Genomic DNA, 21940 nt, shown 5'->3' on the forward strand with positions numbered 1-21940 from the left:
ATGTCGTCGCACAATGCCGCGCTTTATGAAGATCAAGGTGTGACTCTCTGGGCTGTGAATACCGTCTTCATTGTGCTAGCCACAGTGGCTGTCATCGGGAGGTTCTATGCGAGAAAGCTGCGAAAGTCATCTCTCGGCTTCGATGACTGGGCAATCTTTGTCGCTTTGGTGAGAATACTATCCCCCTGCTCGTTGTATCCAGACTAACGATCTCAGCTTCTCGACTTGGTCCTTTACGGCCTGTTCGCTGGATGTAAGTACACACATTCCCGCTTGCAGCTTATATTAAATTTAATTACGATATTCGATATAGGTCGAAAGTATGGCCTTGGAAAGCACCGAGCCATCGTCCCCGAGCCCGACGTAATACGCATGAAGGAACTCCTATACGTCTTCCTGATCTTCTATCTCCTCGCGCCACCAACTGTGAAACTATGTCTTCTCTGTCTCTACAAGAGAATCTTCGTTTCCTCGCGCTTTCTGATTCTAGTATACTTCATGATCGTCACTATCTCAGTCTGGGCGACCGTGACAGTTTTCATGGGTATATTCCTCTGCAACCCCATCAGTGCTTTCTGGACCGAAGAAGGGCATCGTATGTCCCTTGGAAAGTTTTCCATCGGATACGGCGTTGTGAATATCATCACGTCCTTTTTAGTCTGGATGATGCCTATCCCGAACATGTGGAGGTTACAGCTACGGATGGCACAAAAGATTGCCTTGACTTTGACCTTTGCATTGGGCCTTTTGTACGCCATTCCCCATCAGATTTATATCAGATTTATTCTTCTTCATTTAGTGGTTCTTGAAACTAACGCTGACCGAATGGCAAACCTGGACTCTAGTGACATTGTTGTTGCCATCATCCGTATGCTTTCCCTTTTGACAGCCTTCGGACATTGGGACGTCACATATGACTACTCGCACGGATTCATGTGGTCTATCATTGAAGTGTCGGCTGGAATCATTTGTACCTGTCTTCCTACGATGTTCATTATCTTGCGGATGGCCCTGAGCGGGAGATTAGGACGGATGCTGGGAATCTCGAGCTCAACACCCCGACGCCAGAGCACAGGTCTGCGGCCATGGAATCGCTCAGAGGAGTACGATGAGATATTGAGCTCCTGGATGATTCGCGATGGAGGAGTTCATCAGCATAACAGTGATGTCACTGCTGGGAGCGCGACGATTACGAAAACGGAATCGTTAGAGAGAGAGGCAGGAGAAACTGGGATTCGTGTTCTGGAGGAGGTCAAGGTTGAGTTACAAGACTTGAAGCCTGCTGTTTACTTAGCGAGAAACAGGTGAACGGACTGTCTTCCATAATTATTGAAGTTGAACAAGGCTTTTCTCTGCTTAGTGTCTATGGGACTTTGACAGCTGGGTGGCTCGAGCATCACAAGCATGCACTTTTTCTGAAGACCCTACAAACTCGATTCAAGAATTGCAGAATGCTAATTTAATTGCAGCAATATATTAGAGTTCGTGATCGACATCCTCAGCCTCTCATGCCAATCTTAGTCCTCTTGGTCCTCGTTCGCATCACGACTAGTTTCACTTGTCGCCATGAAAATGCCCACGACTCTAATTTGGAAATATTTCAATATGTAAAACTGGTACCAAGTCACCAATACGAACCGTGATTTTTCTACCGGCTGCGGTTCGTGTTCTGTGATCAATCTTGTCATCAATTCATGATGCTAGCTGGACACGGCAATACCTCGGAGAATCGGCTGGCGCCACTGTTAGCCCTAATCCCCAGGTGGTTAAACTGATAGGCATTGGACCCACGAAGTACTCCAATCAGCAATGAGTGCATGGAGTTCTTCTCAGAAGAGCACAGATATAATAAGATTAGTTCGATATGAGCAGGAACCTCGGCCAAATGCAAAAGTTTGTTAGAGTGACGGTACTGTATATTCCCAAGTCCGGGATCTGCCTGCTTTCTTTCCGGGTTGGTGATGAGGGCCGCTTTACTTCTAATCCTTCAATCTAAAGGATAATTCCAACGCCCCGATTTATGTAACTGGCCCTGGGATAAAATAATTGGGAGCGTGAACGTGTTTGGTTTTCTTCATTAACTTACATCATAGCGCATTAGGCCCCGGATTTGAGGAGCAAAGTGACCATCACGTAACTATTCTCATATTTACACCTTCAGCCTCCAAACAGCAATGTCAGCCGATGCAATCTCTGAGTTCCTCCCTCCAATCAACAATTTAGACCCCTCAATAACAGGAGGTTTTGCAGGACCCAAACCATAATTGAACCCCCAAAGCAAAGACCCCCTTTTAGCAAACCGCAAAGTGGGTCCAAGGTCATTCTTGCTATCGGCACGTCGCCCCGCAAAGTCTGCAATATTCGCGTCCTTAGCAATATCACCGAGGTATGAAACCAGTAGGTCCACGGAAGGATTGAAGCCAAGGTAGTGGAACCCATTCCTCGAACAGGCGGCTGGCTGACCAGGACGATGTGGCGAGCTGTATTTCAATGTAACAGTGCTCGTGCGGTTCTGACGCTCGCAAAATACCCACTCTTCCCAGCCGGAAATATTGTATGTCTTTCCTCCGTAGACAACGCCACTTCCCGCGTGGTCTGGTGGTGTCTCTACACGAGTGACCCTCATGGGTAGGCGACGGCGGAGCGGGCCTTCTGAGGGATTGAGACCGGGCGTGTAGCTGAACTCAGGTGTCCTAGATCCAGTGTTAGGTCCGAAGACAACGGGTCCGTTGTAGTTGGCTAGTGCTTTGTTGAATGAGTCGGGAATTATGGGTAGACTTGGCACAACGACAAGCTTGTAACCGTGAATAGGTTGGTCAGGCCCGATCACATCAACGGAAAGGCCCAGACGGCGGAGAGACGAATAGAAATTGTACACGACGTCCATATATTTGACCGCTGGATCAGTGTAGGCAGTGTCTTTAGGGCTCCAAGACCCGCTGTATGGCTGGATAGCCCAGACCCGAGCGGTAACGTAGTCGAATACAAGAGCCACATCCGCTTGTGACTCCTGTTTTTCATCGCTCTGCAGTGCTTCCTTCAACCTTGGTAGATCTTCGTCTACCACGCTCTGAAGTTCAAGGAAGCCTTCGTCCGCGGCGTCGTCTGAGGTAAATAGACCAGAGAGTGTCTGTTCTTGTCCGAAAGGAGGTTGGCGCCAACGAAAGTATGATACCAGGTCGCCTAGATCTGCGAACGTCTCGTGAGTCCAAAGCCGCACCATGCCACTCAGTGGAGAAACCCGGTAGGCATTCCAGTTGAGAACGCCGGTTTGCATCTCCATGACTCCGAACGGTCCGGACGTTTTGTTGTATGCGGCACCTGACACACCGCGATAAAGAGCATGGTGCAGAGCCTGCCAATCGGGTGGCCCGGTGCGCAGATACTTTGTCAGTTCGTCCTGAGAGAGCGACGAGAGAGTTTCCAGGCCGGCGAGGGCGTACTGGTCAAACGTTGCGAGGTCCAGTCCGACCTCGCGCGAGAACTTGTAGTGATCGAAGTCGGTGAAGCCCATCATGAAATTGTGCGTGATGAACTTGGTTGGCGCGAGTTCCCTCAATATCTCTGACTGCTGTCGCGCAAACTCGATCGTCATGTCCGAGCTGAATAGATACCAATCGAGAAGATGAACCGGCTGTGGCGTATATACCTCCAGAAACGGAGGGTGAATTGCGTCAAAGCTGACATATTGATTCGACCAGAATACCCGGCCCTGCTGGGAGTTGAAGTTCTCGATTGTTCCGTATTTCTTTTCCAGCCATACGCGGAAGCGCTTGATGGCGTTGCTGTCGTAACTTTGCACAGTGTCATGACACCCGAACTCGTTGTCTAACTGCCACCCCGCGACTGCGGAATGATTGCCGTACCGCTCTGCAAGCTTTCGTGTGATCTTTTGGCTCAGACGACGATAGTCAGTCGAAGAGGGGCTATACCCACGACGCGACCCGAAGAGCAACGTGGTGTTCGTCTTATCAACGAAGCTAATGCCGTATTTTTCGTAAGCCCAGTTGGGGGGAGTTGCTGTGGGCGTCCCAACGATCGCTTTGAGGTTATACCGACCGACAAGCTCCAGGGTCTTATCGAGCAGCGTGAAGTTGTACTGCCCCTCTGTTGGTTCTAAGATGGTCCAATCGAACTCGTTTACCCGGACATACGAGAGGTTGGCATCTCGCATCTGAGCCATGTCAGACTCCCACATTTCTTCCGGCCATTGCGACGGGTAGTAGTCAACAGCAACATGAGTCCCAGGTGACCAGCGATCAAGGGAGGGCCCGTTTGGTAACGGGGGAGATCGAGGGTGCGGTGTGGCAGCACAAACAGCTCCAAGGGTGACACAGGCCACTGCTTGGCGGAGAAGCATCTTTGCAGAAAGGCAATTGCAGTTGAAACCTTGAACTGACCGTGCGATCCCGTCCGATCACAATGTTTAAGTACTACTACTGTTCCAGTCCATCTTATGGGGTTTTTAGTGGGTAATGCGGCATTTTCAATGCTGGAGGCATCGTTTGCTTTTGCTTCGTTGACCCGCATGCACTACTATCAGTATATGGTACGATACTACTACTGAGTAGCCTGTTTGTATTGCGGGGCTATGTCACCAGAATCTTCGGAAAAGGGCCGCATCGTTATAGAATCGACGTCATACCACTCGATCTCTACGATGTACACGGTTAATACTGCCCAATCGGATAAAACCAGTGTCTCGGTTAATAGTGCCGAGTCATGTGTACCCCGCTCTCCGCATCCCGCTTCCCCACGTTTTGAGGCAGATCTTCGGTACACGGGATTTGGGCGGCAATAAGAGAACTATCGATGATTCCGGCCGAGAGCAAACAAAAGAAAAACTGCAATCAGATTGTGATATGAAAGTAGTGGCATGACCCAGATGTCTAGTAGCGATAGAAGTATTAACCTAACCTAAACCATACGACAGAACGGTTTCCTCGATGTGTCTCATTGAGCAGGATCGAAGTCCAATATAAAGGATGGCCCATGTCCCACAGAAAAGAGTAGACGTAATCACTCGTCTTGAAGGGATAGGTCCGGATCAGTCTTTGCTGACCTCAATAACAATTCTTGAATGGAGACTTGTTCGTGCTTGGTTGCCCACGATAAAGCCGTTCTTCCCCTTTTATCTTTGACATTTGGGTCAACCTTAAACGACTGTAACAAAAGTGTCACGACAAGTATCTCATCCTGGACAACAGCCCAGAAAAGCGGGGTCTTCCCACTCCTGTCCGCTACATTTGGGTCCACATCGTCGCAGGCCAAAAGGTATTGCACGATAGAAACACATCCCCGCATCGCAGCCCATGACAAGACTGATCGGCCGGTTTCATCTCTCGCGCCAAGGTCAATGTCACTTGCCCTCAGAAGCACTTTTGCGACGGCTTCCTTCTTTCCTCTGATAGCAAGCATAACGGGTGTCTGTTTATGTGCCACTCGCGCATTTGCGTGAACCCTTCCTGATGCAAGTAGGATTCGAACAATATCCTCATAGCCCTCCTTTGCAGCATATGCCAATGGCGTGCACTCTCCGAAGTGTTTTGATTCGAAGTCCACATCACTATGCTTGATAAGCATTTCAACGACATTACCAAGTCGAAGACAGATGGCTGTCCATAAAGGATCCTTGTTACACAGAGGGGCTATTTCGCCCATGAGCCCAGGCCAGCGTATATGAATATCTGAACTTGGATCGCAGAGCTGAAGTACCGAAGCCTCTAGCTCGTCTTGAGGCACCGCTTGTGATTCGCGTAGATGATGTATCCAGTTTCGCACAGCATATTGCGAGAACTGGCGATGCTCCAGGGCGATGTCCGAGTCGAGATAGAAAATACAACTCTCTGCAAGGGCTAGATGCGCATTCTGCAAGTTGAGAGTGCCGTTCCAGGAACTGCGACCGGTTTTGGATGTTTCGTGTTGTTTCTTCACAAGGAAGTCTCGAGCGGTTTGGTGAATGAAATGGACTTTGTCGTCGTATATTGAAATGAAGAGCCCGCACATGTCCCTCAGCCTGGCCTTGAAGTCTTTGTCATCTTCGAGATCCAAGTCCTCGAGGGACTTTGTTGATCCATCGACATTCATAGCAATGTTCATCTCAGTGAGGCTTAGGGGAGTGACCGCTGCCAGAACCAGGTTCAGGGCCTTGGAAGCCCCGTCCCCACCATCGCATTTGCTGAGGATTCTCTCGTATGCTTCGTTGACACTCGTTGGGAGTATATTGAGAGCCTTGCGAACTCCATATTTGGTGTTTGGGATGCTCGAAGTCTCGATGTATTTGATTACCAGACTCACCCAGAGGTACGTGCGGTTCTCAATGGCGAGCAACCTTTCCTGAAGGTACTCCCTGGCCTTTGGACCGAGCTTCGTCAGTTGGCCAACCTTCCGGCCAATGGCACGATTCACCTCCTGGCTTATCATCTCTGACTGACTCTCTGCTGGTATGTGAACATGAGGGAACCTCTCCACAAGCTCGTCGAATTTAGATGTTATCTGCGAGTATGGTCGGGTGGTTAAAAGGAACTTGGTCTTTCCAGTCAGACCAGTATTCTCACTGAGTGTGCGGTTCAACTTGTTAATCATGTCAAACCTTTCTTCTGTGATGCACTCATCCAGGGCGTCCAGAACAATTACCACCGAACCTGCGTCAGGATCACTTGTTGCTTTCCACAGAATGTCCCACAGTGCTGATGTTACTTTCACAAGGCTGTGGCCATTTTGCCGATATTCGGGCATTGCATGTCGGATAAGCTGGGGCCTCTGTGAAAAGAGTTGGTGCAATAAAGCGCATAGTGCTTGGTTTTCCCTGTTCTGTAGTTGGTCTTTGAAGAAGAAATAACAGATAGTCGACGATTCAGCTAGTCTTTTGTCGATTAGGTGCTTGGCAAGAACCGACTTCCCGCATCCGGGATCAGCAGAGACTATTAAGATTCCCGACTGTCCCTGTTCCCAGGATTGAAACTCTTCCCTTGAAAGAAACCATTCGCACGTTCCATCAATCGCATCTTCTACCAGGTTCTTGTACCACTCATACGAGCTATCCCTGTCATCACGGGCTAGTCGGAACAGCTGGTGACATTCTGATTCCCTCTCGGACTGCTTCCTTCTCTCGGCCCGTTCGTGGAATGTAAGTTGTTCCTTGTTGACTGCAAGCTGTTGCTTGCTGATTTCGAGCTGCTTCTCAGACAAACTTTGCAGGTTCTCCATGAGACCAGTGTATTTGCTCATAGATTCCTCCATACTCTCAAAAAGCATTCTAGATGTGTTGAGATTCAGCTGCTTGGAATCACTTTCCACACGCTTTTCGAGCTTCGTGATTTCATTCACCATCCCTTCCCAACCATCATACTGTACCAAGTCGCGAAGGAAGATAAAGCCACGTCTCTCGTAGCACCGCAAGACGCTTCTCATCTGAAAGTTGAGAATGTGCTTATAAAGATTCACAATGGTTGCCTCGAGCTCTATTCTCACTTGTTTTAAGGACTCGGAATTGTCTTTACAGTTGCTTGGCCATAGCAATCCCTCTAGAGCGACATAGAACCTCATTCGAGAAGTGACATAGGTGAATCCTTCCTCGTTAGCTTGCTTTGCCGCGAGAGGGCTCGTGATGATCGGTAGGAAGAGGCAAACGCTAGCCCAGGCAAGCGATGCCTCCGGAGACGCTCTAACTGCTTCGTCGATGAAACCTTTCATGTTCTGCAACACCTGAACGGTCTTGGCAACCTGGTCTTCCAAGTTATATTCACGACTGCCGATGTGGTATTTCAGGTCTCTTTCATCAAGACGTTGCAAGCAGTTTTCAGTAACCTGCTTCATCTGGTCATGACGGGTCTTTGCATCTTGTCGCTCAATCCTGTTGGCGACATGGTCCAAGTCAACGTGCTCCTCAGCAGTACCACCTAAATTGGTCAATATTACAGGCAGAGGACATCACTAGCTTCATGCCGATACTCACCAGGTGTCTGCAGATTTGTGGAGAGTAGTTTCTCGTACTTCTGGACCAGTTTGGAATCCACAGAGTCATACGCCCGGTCCCATAGTGAGGGCGAATCTAGTCCACGTGCTCTCTGAGCCCTGCTTTCCCCCTCATTATCTGATGAGGGATGTGTCTCCCGACACTTGCTACCATTCACAACCACTGCCTGCGAAGCTGGCTTACGAGCGACAGCGGTAGGCGATGGCGAAGCAGAGCCATTTTCAACTCCCCTGACCGACCGATCCGAGTGGAACCATTTTCTTACCCATGTTCGAAGACCCATGTCTCAGATGTGTTCCCAGAGAGCCGACCGGCACATCACTTTGCGGATGCTTTCATGTAGGGAACGAACCGGAAGACGGAGAAGCTGACATGCTGAATTAATAAGTTCAGCCCCGCAGCAGATGTGCTTTCTTTTTCCGGGCTCGTTCCTCGGGATCCATGCGCTGGTTCGGGGACTCAATAGCGCATGTGGACGACCACGTAGATTGGCTCCGCAATCATGCATATCGAGGCGATTGGCGGTCGGGCGTCCTTGTGCTCAGGTTCTTCAGCAGCGACACGGTATCATTAGTGCCTTCAAATGGCAGCAAAATGCACAGTAATGGAAAATTGGGTAAAAGATCAGCGCAAATTGGCTTAAAATATGCATTTCAAGACCGGCAGATGAGGTTTCCGATAATGTTTAGAATATATGATTTTTCCACTCCACATTCTTATTATCCTGTGTCTCCCTAGATACCGTTGTCAGCGACAGTTGTTCAATGTAAAGCTTCAATTCATTGATGTGCAATTTCTGTTGATTTCCCGTTCACAAACATATTGGTACTTTTGACCCAAGATTGCTTGCATTCTCCTACTATATATCTTGAGGAGCGTATTTGTCCGGTGCCAGAGAGCTGAAAGAGAATATCGGCTCCCTTGAATTGACAACAGACACAGGTTTAGATGTTCACGGAGAACAGGCGCTAGTAAGGCTGAAGCCTAAGAGTTCAGGCAAGAACCCATTTTTGACAAAGTTGTGACTGTCCAAAAGGGAGCAGTAAGATACCCCACAAATGATAAATGTCTTTATTATTCTGGGCTTCTTCCTGTCGTTTTCAGAAAAGTTGAACATTCCCAATGGTAAAAACAAAGACCGACGAATATCGTGAACTGCTGATGGTCTACCGTTCGGAAGGATTGGGCAGATTGCAGATTATACTATCGCTTAGACCTTGTCTAGGTCATTCACTTTCACCGTCTGTTTCATCCGTCATTTGTGTAGCATACTGCAGCCTGATGGTTGTTCGGATCACGTGTCTCCGGTATACTCCTGCTGACGCAAGGGCGACGACATGCACTTGTTCTTACTCGCTCTTACTCATTCTCAGACCAGGCTAGGCCTCATTCATCTTTCTAGGGCAATTCAATATAATGATTTGCCCCCTGATTATCAAACTGACAGTGATAAATCCCGCAAATCTCGCACCGTCAGGCACCAACGGCCGCGACTTTCCTATCAGCGTTAGCGCGTTACCGTGTTTGGAAAGTGTACCTAGGTGCAGCGCGTCACAGGAAACTTCCTTCTGTCTTCCATCTTCCTTCCATCTTTCTGATGTCTTTCCAGTCCGTGGGGGCGAACAGGATAGTATTTCTATCACTGGTTGGCACAATGCTAATCCCTGGTGGATGCTAAACATACTCGTTTCTCACTGCCTTTAATCACGTCCATCCTTTCGATACATTTCTCCCTTTCCTATCCGACTCGTCATTCGTTCTCTTAGTCTCATCTGCCTGGTAACAAAGAACGCCGTACTGACCCCGACCCTTATTTTTCGATGTGACCTTCATCCTTTAGGGCGATCTGCACGGTCGGCCTTCAATTCGGGGAACAGATTTCCGATCTTTCTTACATCTACTTATATCCACTTTATCGCAATTACCGACCGCTACGATGGTTGAAACAGATATGAGCGCGATTCTGGCGGGAGTTGGCGAGGAGCTGAAGTCAAAGCAGAGGAGACACCAAGAAGAAGCGTCTGACAAGCTTCGTGACCAAATGGCACTCATTACCAGAGGTAAGCCTGGAAACGATGGCACGCGATGGCAATTTATAGCCCCGTTACTGACTCGCACTTCACAGACAAACCCAATGAGCAGCTTAGAGAAGACTGCGATACTCTATGTCGCTTTCTTGGTCAATTGATCCTGCATGGCGATTCGAACGGAATACTAGGAGGGCTCCTAGCACTAGATCGGCTGATCGATATTCTTGCAGGCAACGCAGCCCAAATCGTCCCTCGATTCGTCAGTTATCTGAACAAAGCCCTGCAAAGTGATGATGTTCACACCCTAGTCTGTGCTTCAAAGTCTTTGGGGCGCCTCGTACCGCAAAGTGGATTTCTAGCGAGGGAATTGGTGAAGAGTGAGGTGCGGTCGGCCTTGGAACACGTACATTCAGCAAACCCTGGCAGCAAGCGTCTGTTGGCAGCATTCATGACCATCAAGGAGCTTGCGACCAACGCCCCCTCCTTGATGCTCCCGTATGCTGTTGAAGTGTTTGAGCTAGCATGGGTTGGACTTCGCGATTGCGATCCGCTCATATGTGCGACGGCTGGAGGAGCCATTGGTGAGTGCATGAAGCTAACTAACGCGCGAGACCAACGTCTCGGCCAGACATGGTGCATGTGCTTTCACGAAGGCATACTCTTAGGACTCGACTCCAGCGACACCCAATTGATTTTTGGTTCCCTATTGCTCCGGAAGGAACTGGCAGTCTACTATGGCATACTCACAATCGAGCAACAAAAAGAGACCTGCGACTTCATATTTCGGCTTAGTGGCCATCGAAATTCCCGAATCCAGGCGCAGATAATCACTCTTCTCCCCACTCTGGCCACCCATTCTCCGCTCGTTTTTGCCCAGAATTACCTAGGCCCGTCCATGGTTTTCTTGAAGACTCAATTGAAGAAGAGCAAGGAGCGTGACGCTGTCTTCCGTGCTATCGGGGAAATGGCAATTGCTATGGGCGACAGCATGGCTCCTTATCTAGAGGACATTACACGTTGCATTCGAGAAGGCCTAACAATGAAGGGTAAAGGCCAAACTCACATCAACGACGCATCAATTCTGGACTGTATCCGCATGCTTTCTCTCGCTTTGGGTCCAACCTTCTCGAGCTACGCACAGGAGCTCCTTGCACTGATGTTAACTTGTGATATAACCACCGAGCTTCGAGATTCCCTCCAAACAACAGCAGAGCACATTCCTTCTTTGAAGTCTACTATACAGACAGACTTCCTTGCTCTTTTGGAACGCTTCCTCCTAGACCGTGGCGCATGCACTGATTCGAATACTCAGCTTCCGGCGAGAACTACAAGCAATGACCATCACATTCCCACACACCCGCGGGACGATACCTTCGTTTTTGCTCTCAAAGTGCTAGGAGACTTTGATTTTGGCTCCCTCCCCACCAGTGCGATTGTGCAAAAGGTCATGTTCAAATATGTGGAGCACGAAAGCCCAGAGGTTCGAAAGACCGCCGCATTAACTTGTTGCCAATACTTCTTGCGAGATTTTATGCTGAAACGCCCGGGTTGTAAACTTCCTCGAATCCCTCCCGACGCTCTCAGAAGGCTTCTATCACTCGGCATTGGCGACCCTGACGCTAACATTCGAGGAGCCGTGTTATCGGCATTTAGCTCAGAGTTCGACCGTCTTCTTGCACAGCCAGATCATATCCGATGTCTCTTTCTGGGCACTAATGACGAGATATTCCATGTTAGGATTGCAGCGATGTGCATAATCGGGCGCCTATCAAGCATTAACCCTGCTTACGTCCTTCCGTCACTCAGAAAGTTGCTTCTTAACTTGCTGACAGGTCTTACGTTCGCCAAAGCCGTCCCTGAAAAGTTAGAGACACTTCGGATGATCAACGCCTTTGCCTCAAATAGCACATCGCTACTAGAAGCATATGTCGCTCCGATACTGGATGTCTTACTTCCGAAGGCCACGGATGAGAGCCAGGCTGTCGCAACTGCTACTCTGAATGCTATTGCGAACCTTTTCAAATTCGCCGGACCCTCGGCGCGGGATTACGGAGCAAGACTTATGCCCTCCCTATTGAGTTCTCTTGCAAGCTTGACCTCCAATACTCGGCGTGAAGCGGCCCTCGAGGCAATCAGTCAACTTGCCCAGAATTCCGGACGCGCAACCTCTCCATATATCGAGTTTCCCGAGCTCTTACCTGCTCTCATCAAGATGGTCAAGGTCGAGGAAATTGAGTCTATTCGGTTGTCCACGGTCAGGCTCCTTGGAACTCTGGGTGCTCTGGACCCAGTCAAATGTCCTGGGACAAATGGGTCTACCTTGGAACTCCATCGTGTCAATCAGGTGCTCAAGGAATCAAAGATGGACTCCCACATGCGCCGCCTGGACCTCACTGATGTGGAGATTTTTCGATCCGAGGTCTTCAATGCCCTGATGGACAATGTCTTGTCTCAGCCTTCCCTGAAAATGTTACACCCATCTGCCATCGACGCCACAGTTATGGTCTGCAAAGTCACAGGAATGCAGTGCACATCCTTCCTCGAAAAGGTCATCCCAACGTTTTTGTCTGTAATCCGAGCATCCTCTGAGGACACCTTCGGATATTACTTCAGCCAACTGAGTGCTCTGGTTGACGTGATCAGACAACATATTCGCCCTTACCTAACAGAGATCATGAATACCATTCGGATGTTTTGGCACAATATGAATCAGGCGCCTCTCATATCACTGATAGAAACCCTGTCAATACACCTGGGAGATGAGATTAAGAGATACATCAGCAACTTGCTTCCAATGATAGTTGCCACCCTGGAAGGGGGGGCATCTTCCGCGGCGCAGCGCATTCTTCATCTTCTAGTTGTGCTGGGTAACACTGTCGAGGAGTACATGCATGTTATTGTTCCTTCTTTGATACGAGTCCTTTCCGATCCCGGCTACCCGATTAAAGTGCGTAAGTCAGCTATCGATTGCATTGCGAGCCTGTCAGAGGAAGTCGATTTGTCCGATCTCTCCTCTCCGCTGGTCCAGTCTCTCGTGGATATTCTTTCTGGAAATGAACATGTTCTAGTGCAGGCAAGTATGGATTGCCTTTGTGCACTCATGAGGTTGCTAGGACGGGAATTTATGTGCTACACTCGGACTGTCAACAAAGTGCTTGATCGTTACCATATCACTCACGATGGATACTCAACACTGCTATGCAAGCTTCAAAAAGGAGAAAGTCTACCCCCACGCGTAGACACTAATGCTCGCATCGAACGCAACGAAATCATGTACGAGCGTCCCCGCATGCGGCAAAGAGAACTGAACATTAATTCGGAACGCCTCAAGAACGCCTGGGATACTTCGAGGGTGTCCACCACGCGAGAATGGCAGCAGTGGGTTCAGGAGCTAACACTCCACCTCCTGGAAGAATCGCCATGCGCGACTGTTCGGGCCTGTGCAAACCTGGCAGAGCTATATCATCCGTTTGCAAAGAGTCTATTCCACACGGCCTTTGCCTCATGCTGGGCTGCGCTTCCCGAACAATATCAACAAAGCCTTGCCGGGTCTCTAGTGAACGCCCTTGCGTCGCCGAATACTTCCTATAATATTACATCCACAGTGCTCAACCTGGCAGAGTTCATGGATAGGTGCAACATGTATCTTCCTATTGAGACTAGAGTGATGTCATACCACGCAAAAAGGTCACATACCTACGCCAAGGCTCTGCGCTATGAAGAATTACACTTTGATGCAGATCAAAGCATGAGCACACTGGAGACTCTCATGGCTATTAACAACAATCTTCAACAGCCCGACTCTGCACATGGGATTCTTCGCACATCCCACGAGCTTGGGAAAGGGGGTATCAAGGAAAACTGGCTGGAGAAGCTGCATTACTGGAAGGCGGCCCTTAATTCATATGTGAGGCGCGAGAAAAACTGCGAGAGCGCTGAAGATTGCGAAGACTGGGATATTGTCTTGGGAAAAATACGTTGCTTGCATGCTCTCGAGGATTGGAAGGCGCTTTCCGAAATCGCGGATGAGAAGTGGAGCCGTGCATCTCCAGAGCACCAGCGTGCTATCGCGCCCTTGGCTGCTACCGCTGCGTGGCGACTGAAGGATTGGGAGCTGATGCAAACCCTCTTTGGTGGAATTAAGCGGGGAACGGCAGACCGGAGCTTCTTCGGTGCTGTGCTAGCTGTCCACAGTGACCAGCTTGAGATCGCGGCTGCGCATATTCGTGACGCGCAGAAGAAACTGGATCCCGAACTCACTATCATGCTGGATGATTCCTACGGCCGCTCTTATGAGGTCATCGTCCGGCTACAGATGCTCGCTGAATTGGAAGAGATCATAATCTACAAGAAGTCTCACGATTCCGAGAGACGGCGGCAGATCCATGAGATGTGGAATCAGCGGCTGCTTGGGTGTCAGCGGAGTGTTGAAGTTTGGCAACGTATCTTGAATCTGCGGACCCTATCCGGCTGTTCAGTCGGAGATGACATAGGAATCTGGATCAAATTTGCGAACATGTGTCGGAAGGAGAACCGATTGGACATGGCTGAGGAGGTGATAGCCTCTGTTGAGGAAGCTGCGTCGAATCTTCACGGGTCTCCCCTAACAGAGATTACATTTGCTCGTCTCAGAATTGACTGGCAGCTAGGGCGTCGACAGGAGGCATTCGACGGAATGAAGACGCTTACGAGGAGTTTAGAGCACCAGCTTCCTCGTGGCAAACAATCGAAGCATTCGCTCAGTGAAAAGGACAAGCTTACTGGTTTCGGAAGCATTCGAAAGATCATTTCAAAATGCTATCGGAGTCTAGCAGACTGGCAGACGGTCCTTCATGAAGGCAGATGGAATTTGAAGCACATCGAAGCAGTCCTCGATTCCTACCATGCTTCCATGCAGCACAGCAGAGATTCCTATAAGGCATGTCATGTCTGGGCCCTAGCCGCCTACAAGACGGCACGCGTCATTGGCAGAGACCCATCCTCAAAGTCGAAGATGCCCGAGAGTACACTACGCGGCTACATAATATCTGCTATCGAGGCGCTCTTCCAGTCCATCTCCTTGTCATCCAACTCACCCCTACAAGATATTCTCAGGATTTTGACTCTCTGGTTCACACACGGCAACGAGAAAGAAGTCAATATTACAGTGAATGGAGGATTCTCACTTATCAGCCTAGACGCATGGCTTGCAGTGAGTCCTCAGCTGGTCGCTCGTATCACCAGTCCCAGTAAGCTCGTGAGGACTACTGTGCAGCGATTACTTACGGAGGTGGCCAAGTCCCACCCGCAAGCTTTGGTCTATCCGTTGACGGTCGCGATGAAATCCCAGGTTGCTCGGCGTTCCCATTCCGCGTGTGATATAATTGGTGACACGAGACGACATAGTCCAAACCTTGTCCTACAGGCAGATACGATCAGTCAGGAGCTGATCCGCGTTGCCGCTCTGTGGCATGAGCTCTGGCATGAAGCACTCGAGGAGGCATCCAGGGTATGTTTCGTGCGCGGGGATATCGAAGGGATGATCAACATGCTCAGACCATTACATGCGATGATGGAAGCTGGTCCTGTAACACTGAATGAGATCGCATTTGTTCAGTCCTTCGGTCGCTATCTCACCGAGGCGAAGCAATACTGCCAGGCGTATTTGGCGAGCCGCGCGGTCGGCGACGTCAACCACGCGTGGGGCTTGTACACTTTGGTCTATCGGCGGATTGGCACTCAACTGCCACTTATGCTGCAGCTCGAGATGGGGTCGATATCACCGAAGCTCAAGAGCTGCATAAATCTTGACGTTGCCGTTCCCGGTACCTATCGCAACCACGCCAGCCCCGTGATCAAGGTCGCGCGCTTTGATCCTAATCTGCCTGTTATTGAAAGCAGGAAGCGACCGCGAAGGCTGAAGATAGTCGGCGACGACGGCAATGTTTATATGTATCTGCTGAAGGGACAGGAAGATATCCGCCAGGACGAGCGTGTAATGCAGTTATTCGGCCTTGTCAATACCCTCTTTGCAGGTGATTCGGAAAGCGTTCGGCGGCAACTCGCGGTTCAACCATTCCAAGCCATCCCCCTATCCCAAAGCTCCGGTCTCCTCGGGTGGGTTTCGAACAGTGATACTGTTCACTCCCTGATCAAGGAGCATCGTGAAGCCCGTCAGATAAAATTCAACATTGAGCTCAGCCTGATGTTGCGGATGTCGCCCAACTACGATAAACTCCCTTTACTCGGCAAAATCGAGACCTTCCAAGATGCTATGGCCAAAACAACCGGCAAGGACCTCTACCAGGTGCTCTGGCTAAAGAGCGCCAGCTCGGAAGCTTGGCTGGGCCATCGTACACGCTACACACGCTCGTTGGCCGTGATGTCAATCGTGGGGTACATCCTCGGCCTAGGCGACCGGCACCCGTCGAACTTGCTCATGCATCGCGATACTGGAAACATCGTGCATGTCGATTTCGGCGATTGCTTCGATGTCGCTTTACAGCGGGATCAATTTCCTGAGAAGGTTCCGTTCCGCCTGACCCGCATGATGGTGGTCGCCATGGGGATTGGCAATTTGGAAGGGAACTTTCGCGCCGCATGTGAAATTGTGGTGAGAGTTCTCAGGACTCATAAGGATTCTATTATGACCATTCTTGAAGCGGTATGTTTTCGACTTATCCTTAATTTGACTCCGACGGTCCTCGCCTGTTAATCTCTTGATACCGATCATTTGCTAATTATTTTCTTCTTTACAGTTCCTCCACGACCCTGTCTTAACTTGGCAGATGGGCTCCGAACCTTCTTACCCTCAATCCCCAAAGTCTGGAGATCTCGAAGGTCTGGGGGACATTGGCCAAGTAACTGAATCACCTTCCTTTCGTCGATCCTCTGTCCTAGGCGCCGGCGTCCTCGATCCGCAGCAAGGAATCGATAAGAACAGCGCCGGTGGTGAGGAAATCCTCAATGCCCGCGCCGTGGAGGTCCTTTCCCGGGTCGAGCAAAAGCTCACAGGTTGTGACTTCCGAAGGGGGCAGATGGGTGTTGAAGAGCAAGTTAGGAAGCTGATTGAGGAAGCCACTAACATCGAGAATCTATGTCAGCATTATGCCGGATGGTGTGCATTTTGGTGATGGGCTGTTTGGTTTACTGGAATGGTTTGGAGGATTACGAGTAATGATGGGTATTCTGGATGTGTTAATCATGATTTATCGAGATATGCTGGCGCTGGATTGCTGGGTTATGCTCAGGTCGGGATTTGGGGTTTATCGGTTCATTTTGCGGTCATATTGTTGTTTTCAAGGGACTGTTGGGGTTTGCTTTGTTATGTCTTGTTTGCTTGCGCTGGTTTCCTGTGAAGTACATGGTTGAATTCATGAGACCTATTCACCAGCCTTCTCATCTGTTTCAAAGTTCGATTGCACATCTTCGTCATGCAACAATCAAGCAATGATGTGTTTCCAACCAAATCATACATTCATAAGTTATGCGTCGTGCATAATGTTTATGTCATCTGATTATCCACGCATAAATCTAAATATAGTACATTCCTCTCCCTTTATCCAGTCCATTTATATGGCCATCTCAAATCCACTCTATAACCCCCTCTCCTCTACAGTGTATGATATTAAATCTTACAGCGCCCTCAGTCCATCCTGCACATCCGGCCTATCATTCTCCTCTTTCGCATTCGCATCCCCATCCGCATTCATACCCTCACCACCCCTCCTATTCTCCTTCTCCTTCTCCTTCTCCTCGGCCCTCGTCAACTCCTCCCACCGCCGTATCACCATCGCCCGCTCCTCCGTCGACGCAAGACACATCTCTTCCATGCCCTGCGCGATCCGGGACTTGAGGATGTCTTTTGTTTTGGATTTCGAGAGGGACTTTCGGAGGCTTTTGTGCATTCCGTCGAGGGGGTAGCCCGCTAGGCCCCATACTCCTGTTTGGTTTTAGTGTTGGGTTTTGGGGGGGTGAGGGTATGTCTGAGTGAGAAAGGGAAGCGGGAGGGATTATCAAGGTAAAACAAGTATAGGAAGAGACGTGAAAGGGAAAGGTAGCTTTGAACGAGAATAATAGGAGGAGAGGCGGGATAGGTACAAGGAGAGGGAAAGACAGAAGAGAGGAGAGGAAAACTCACCAGCAACAGGCTTGAACACTACCCCGCCCATTCCCTTTCCGATCCCTTTGATGAATCCTCGAGGGCCGGTTTTTCTGGCACCGTGGATCGGCTGCGTCACGAGTCCTGTTATCCCGTTGTAGAGACCTTCGGTGAATTCCTATTTGTATTAGATTCAATATGGTTGTTAGCTGGCTTCTTCCTTTCAACTAACAGATAAGAACAAGTTCATATGAAAGTAGTTGTTCTTTCGCTGGAAAAGGAATCGATAGATGTAACAGAAAGAAATCATACCGTCCCCGCAGCCCTGAACCCACTCTTCACGCCCAAAACACGAGGCGTCTCCTTCACCGTCCGATCATGATAAAGTTTCGGGGCATTATGAAATCCCTTCGACAGAGACAGGGTGAGGTCGTGAGGAAGGAGAATGGCAAAGTCGAGAGCGTGTTTGGCCACTTTGGCCATGTGGTAGCTTGTTTCGAGGAGCATTTCGTGCAATGAGGAACGCTTTTCTATGGCGGTTTGTTGGCGCGTCAGGGTTTGTTCGAGGTCGAGTTCTGCGCTGAGGGTTGTTTGCGAGGAGGTTGAGGTTGTGGATATTGAGTCTGTGTCGGAGTCTGAGTCTGGGTTTGGATTTGAGGCGGGAGGTTTTGGGGCGTTAGTTTGGTTGGTATTGTTGGGTTGTTGGGAGGTAGTAGGTTGGGTGGTGGTATTGATGTTGCGATGCGCGGACGCTGGGTCCGGTTCCGGTTCTGGTGTCGATTGACTAGTTCGCGTGGTTCCTTCGTTCGAGTTAATAGATTCTTCGGGTGTGTTGTATTCTGTCGAATCGGCTGAATTAGATGCTGAAGGGGACTTGGAATGCGATTTCGAGTGCAATTGGATATTAGATTCCGGTTGAGATTGCGTATTAGGCTCCGATCGCGATCGAGCCCGTGAGTTTCTCGAGCGAGTCCGAGACTGTCTTTCGCTCTGCGTGCTCTTTCGAGATGACTTTCCCACCGTCTTGCAGGTCGGCGGGAATTCCTCGTGCGGTTCGTGGGAAAACATGTCGACCACGTTAGCTGGCAGGGTGGCCACGCCCGCGATCAAGTCGGTGACGATGCCGTAGAGGACCTCAGCGCCTGCGGTTAACGGACCCCGGGGGTCGCGATTCGTGTCGTATTCTTGGGATCGATATCTAAATTTTCGAAGTTGTGTTAGTATTCGCAGGAGCGAACTCGTCTGGGTGTGAGGAGGCATACAAAACTACGTCGCTCGTTTTCACCAGCCCCGTCTCAACCAACACGGCCGCAGCAAACGGACTCAATCTGATCCTCGACTGTCGAATGAACCACACAGCCGGTCGGTTCGGACAGATCGAGCACCGCAGACTCTCCACGTCCAGATGGTTATGGAAGCTGGCCACCGCGTCCCGCACCCCGTCTTCCTGACGCATGTCCTTGCCGATCGTCTCCGCCTTTTCGAGCGTCTTGGGCTTCAAGGCGATCTGAATCGCCTCGGCCAGCTTGTCCGCTGTCAGCTGCTTATAAGGCACGGGCGGTGGACCGGCACCGGCTCGCGACACGATCGAGCCCCAGAACGGTTGGTCGCCGAAGAAAGGCACGATGACGGTTGGTCGGCCGAGTAGGAGGCCTGCGGCGGTGGTGCCTGCGCCGCCGTGATGCACGACCGCTGCAACGTGCTTGAAGAGCCAGTCGTGGGGACATTTTCCGAGGAGAAGCACGTTGTCTGGGGGATTGTCGCCGCCAATGTTGCCCCAGCCTTTGGAAATGAGAGCGCGTTGGCCCGTTTGGCGCACCGCGTCGAATACAATCTGTGTTAGCTTTCCGGGGTTGTCGACGACGATGGAGCCGAAGCCAATGTAAATGGGTGGAGGGCCGGATTCGAGGAATTTGGCCAGGTCGTCCGGGGGCTGGTAGTTCGATTCGTGAGGCAGAGTGCTGAAACCGCAGACGTCGATGGTGTCGGGCCAGTCGGAGGGTTTGGGTAGGAGAGACGGAGACCTTAAAATATTAGCTGTATTCTTCTATCCCAATAGCGCGTTAAGGGGGGAATAAATACCAAAGATAGGTATACGGAATCCGCAATCTCGAAGCAATACTCGGCGCCCGTATCGCATCCAACGGATCCAACCCCAACTCCCTCTTCCGAAACCGATTAATCAAATCCCCCAAACCTTCCCACATCATGACCTCGACGATAGCATACGACGCAAAATTCGCCGCCGAGGGCTTCGTCGACTGACTGCGCACGTTCGCCAATGGATGCGGAAACGCCTGCGTCGCACTCCACGGCATCGTGAACATCAGATTCACTGGAACCCCCAACTTCTCCGCGCAGCTAAGATGCACGAAACTGGGCGGATTTGCGATAATCGCATCCGCGACGAACGGACGATGTTCGGCGTCCACGGTCCCACTCCACGGATCGTCCGGGATATGATGTAGACCCGTTCCATCCCCCGTCTCGAAGCACGAGCGCCAACACCCCGAGAAGATGGCTTTCATCTCGCGACGACGCTTCCGGATGGCTCCGCTGCGGATGGTGCTCATATCGGGCATCAGGCCGGGGTTCTTAACCATGAACGCCATCAACTCGGCCGGGTCGCCGCCAATATCGAAGAATTCGAGCCCCTGCGCGAGGACGTCGTCGCGGAAGGCGAGATGCGTGGCGAGTCGCACGCGGTGGCCGTGCGATCGGAGACGTTTACCCAGCGCCAGGAAGGGTTGCACGTCTCCGCGCGATCCGACGACTTGGATGACGATGTTCAGACGCAGAGGGAAGGGCGCGTCGGTGGTGGAGAGCACGGAGGCTTTGCGCGACGGTTCTTGCGGTCGGCGACTTTCGATGTGATGGAGGAGTTTGCCTAGCCAGGGCTTATGCGATCGGAATTTGATGTCGAGGCGGCCGTCATCTTGATAATCAATTATTAGCATTATCCATCTATCTTCAACAGCTTGGAAAAAAGGGACAATGTACCCATCACTCGAACGCCCGTATTCAACCCCCGTTCGCGCACGGTGTGTCCGTGTCCGTGCGGATGGCCATGATCGACGCTGGGATGTTCATGGGCGACATTCTCAGGCCAGTCGCCCGACTGTATCCCCTGTTGCGGCATTCTGGGGACAGATAGAGAGAAAGAAGAAGATCAACGGCACGGGTGATCACCAACGAAGTGGAGAGAAGGTGTTCCTCGACCGGGTTTTTGCGGTGATCGGAGTTCAGGGTCTGCGATGACATCACCGCGCCCAACCGGGCAGACCTGCTTTTCTCTCGATCCACGGTTCCTTTTCCTTCTGCATGGACTCACTAATCAAAAATTCGGGTCGTCATCGGATTCTGGAGTAGGCCGAGGATGAATGACTATTTGTGAGGTTTCAATTGACCGAGAGCTTCGATCTTGGATGTTCGCTATACAACGCAGCAGAATATATCTTCACATACCGCAACCAGACCAACATTCACTCTTCGACAGTTCAACCCAATGAATAGCACCCACAAATGCAATAGAGTTTTCAGTAGATTAAACAACCGGAATATATATCCGTTTCCCTCAACCTCTCTCTTAACCCAGAGGACTCTCAATGCAGAGTGTCATATCGATGGTTAAGTGCCTGTGGCAGCATGCCAAGCATCCTATCACCCCAAGGAACACTGATACAACTGTGTTTATGACGCTGCAAATTGATTGAATTGGCCTCTTCTTTGGAATAATTGATCAATTGCATTGTCAATACCTCAGGAGGCCAACAGATGGCGAGGGAAACCGCAGGTTAAGCTACTGGGGATGTTGAATGGGAGGATACTCCAGGTTGGCATTTGAGCGCCTAA

General features: G+C 50.4%; 5 protein-coding genes across 5 annotated transcripts; 2 read left to right on the forward strand and 3 right to left on the reverse strand.

The window, feature by feature from the left end:
- LDX57_007460 (uncharacterized protein) lies at positions 1 to 1308 on the forward strand (the record flags this gene model as incomplete). The annotated part of the gene is made up of 4 exons (XM_046089176.1): positions 1 to 168; positions 217 to 253; positions 314 to 749; positions 846 to 1308. The coding sequence occupies 4 exons, from the start codon at positions 1 to 3 to the stop codon at positions 1306 to 1308; spliced, it is 1104 nt and encodes a 367-aa protein (XP_045945146.1).
- A 611-nt stretch (positions 1309 to 1919) lies between these two features.
- On the reverse strand, positions 1920 to 4360 carry LDX57_007461 (beta-galactosidase; the record flags this gene model as incomplete). The annotated part of the gene is made up of 1 exon (XM_046089177.1): positions 1920 to 4360. The coding sequence occupies one exon, from the start codon at positions 4358 to 4360 to the stop codon at positions 2150 to 2152; it is 2211 nt and encodes a 736-aa protein (XP_045945147.1). The 3' UTR covers positions 1920 to 2149.
- A 318-nt stretch (positions 4361 to 4678) lies between these two features.
- Positions 4679 to 8506, reverse strand: LDX57_007462 (uncharacterized protein). Its single transcript, XM_046089178.1, has 2 exons — positions 7958 to 8506; positions 4679 to 7901 (listed from the first exon to the last, which is right to left on the reverse strand). The coding sequence occupies exons 1-2, from the start codon at positions 8259 to 8261 to the stop codon at positions 5020 to 5022; spliced, it is 3186 nt and encodes a 1061-aa protein (XP_045945148.1). The 5' UTR covers positions 8262 to 8506; the 3' UTR covers positions 4679 to 5019.
- A 1408-nt stretch (positions 8507 to 9914) lies between these two features.
- TOR1_2 (phosphatidylinositol kinase- protein kinase tor1) lies at positions 9915 to 17408 on the forward strand (the record flags this gene model as incomplete). The annotated part of the gene is made up of 3 exons (XM_046089179.1): positions 9915 to 10038; positions 10104 to 16651; positions 16746 to 17408. The coding sequence occupies 3 exons, from the start codon at positions 9915 to 9917 to the stop codon at positions 17118 to 17120; spliced, it is 7047 nt and encodes a 2348-aa protein (XP_045945149.1). The 3' UTR covers positions 17121 to 17408.
- A 54-nt stretch (positions 17409 to 17462) lies between these two features.
- On the reverse strand, positions 17463 to 21281 carry LDX57_007464 (putative UDP-glucose,sterol transferase). The gene is made up of 6 exons (XM_046089180.1): positions 21089 to 21281; positions 20171 to 21023; positions 19351 to 20112; positions 18401 to 19286; positions 18128 to 18266; positions 17463 to 17929 (listed from the first exon to the last, which is right to left on the reverse strand). Exons 1-6 carry the CDS (start codon positions 21225 to 21227, stop codon positions 17622 to 17624), a joined length of 3087 nt encoding a protein of 1028 aa, XP_045945150.1. The 5' UTR covers positions 21228 to 21281; the 3' UTR covers positions 17463 to 17621.
- Positions 21282 to 21940: the final 659 nt, after the last annotated feature.

Source organism: Aspergillus melleus (genome assembly GCF_016097325.1).
Source record: "Aspergillus melleus strain CBS 546.65 chromosome Unknown contig4, whole genome shotgun sequence".
Lineage (NCBI taxonomy): Eukaryota > Fungi > Ascomycota > Eurotiomycetes > Eurotiales > Aspergillaceae > Aspergillus > Aspergillus melleus.

Bases quoted from the DNA above. Each gene is read 5' to 3' on its own strand.
- LDX57_007464 (XM_046089180.1), bottom strand. From the start codon at position 21,227: ATGCCGCAACAGGGGATACAGTCGGGCGACTGGCCTGAGAATGTCGCC. The intron at 20,113-20,170 runs GTATTTATTCCC...TAATATTTTAAG, and splicing joins ATTCCGTATACCTATCTTTG to GTCTCCGTCTCTCCTACCCA. The intron at 17,930-18,127 runs GTGAGTTTTCCT...AAAACCAAACAG, and splicing joins AGTGTTCAAGCCTGTTGCTG to GAGTATGGGGCCTAGCGGGC.
- LDX57_007462 (XM_046089178.1), bottom strand. From the start codon at position 8,261: ATGGGTCTTCGAACATGGGTAAGAAAATGGTTCCACTCGGATCGGTCG. The intron at 7,902-7,957 runs GTGAGTATCGGC...TGACCAATTTAG, and splicing joins CACAAATCTGCAGACACCTG to GTGGTACTGCTGAGGAGCAC.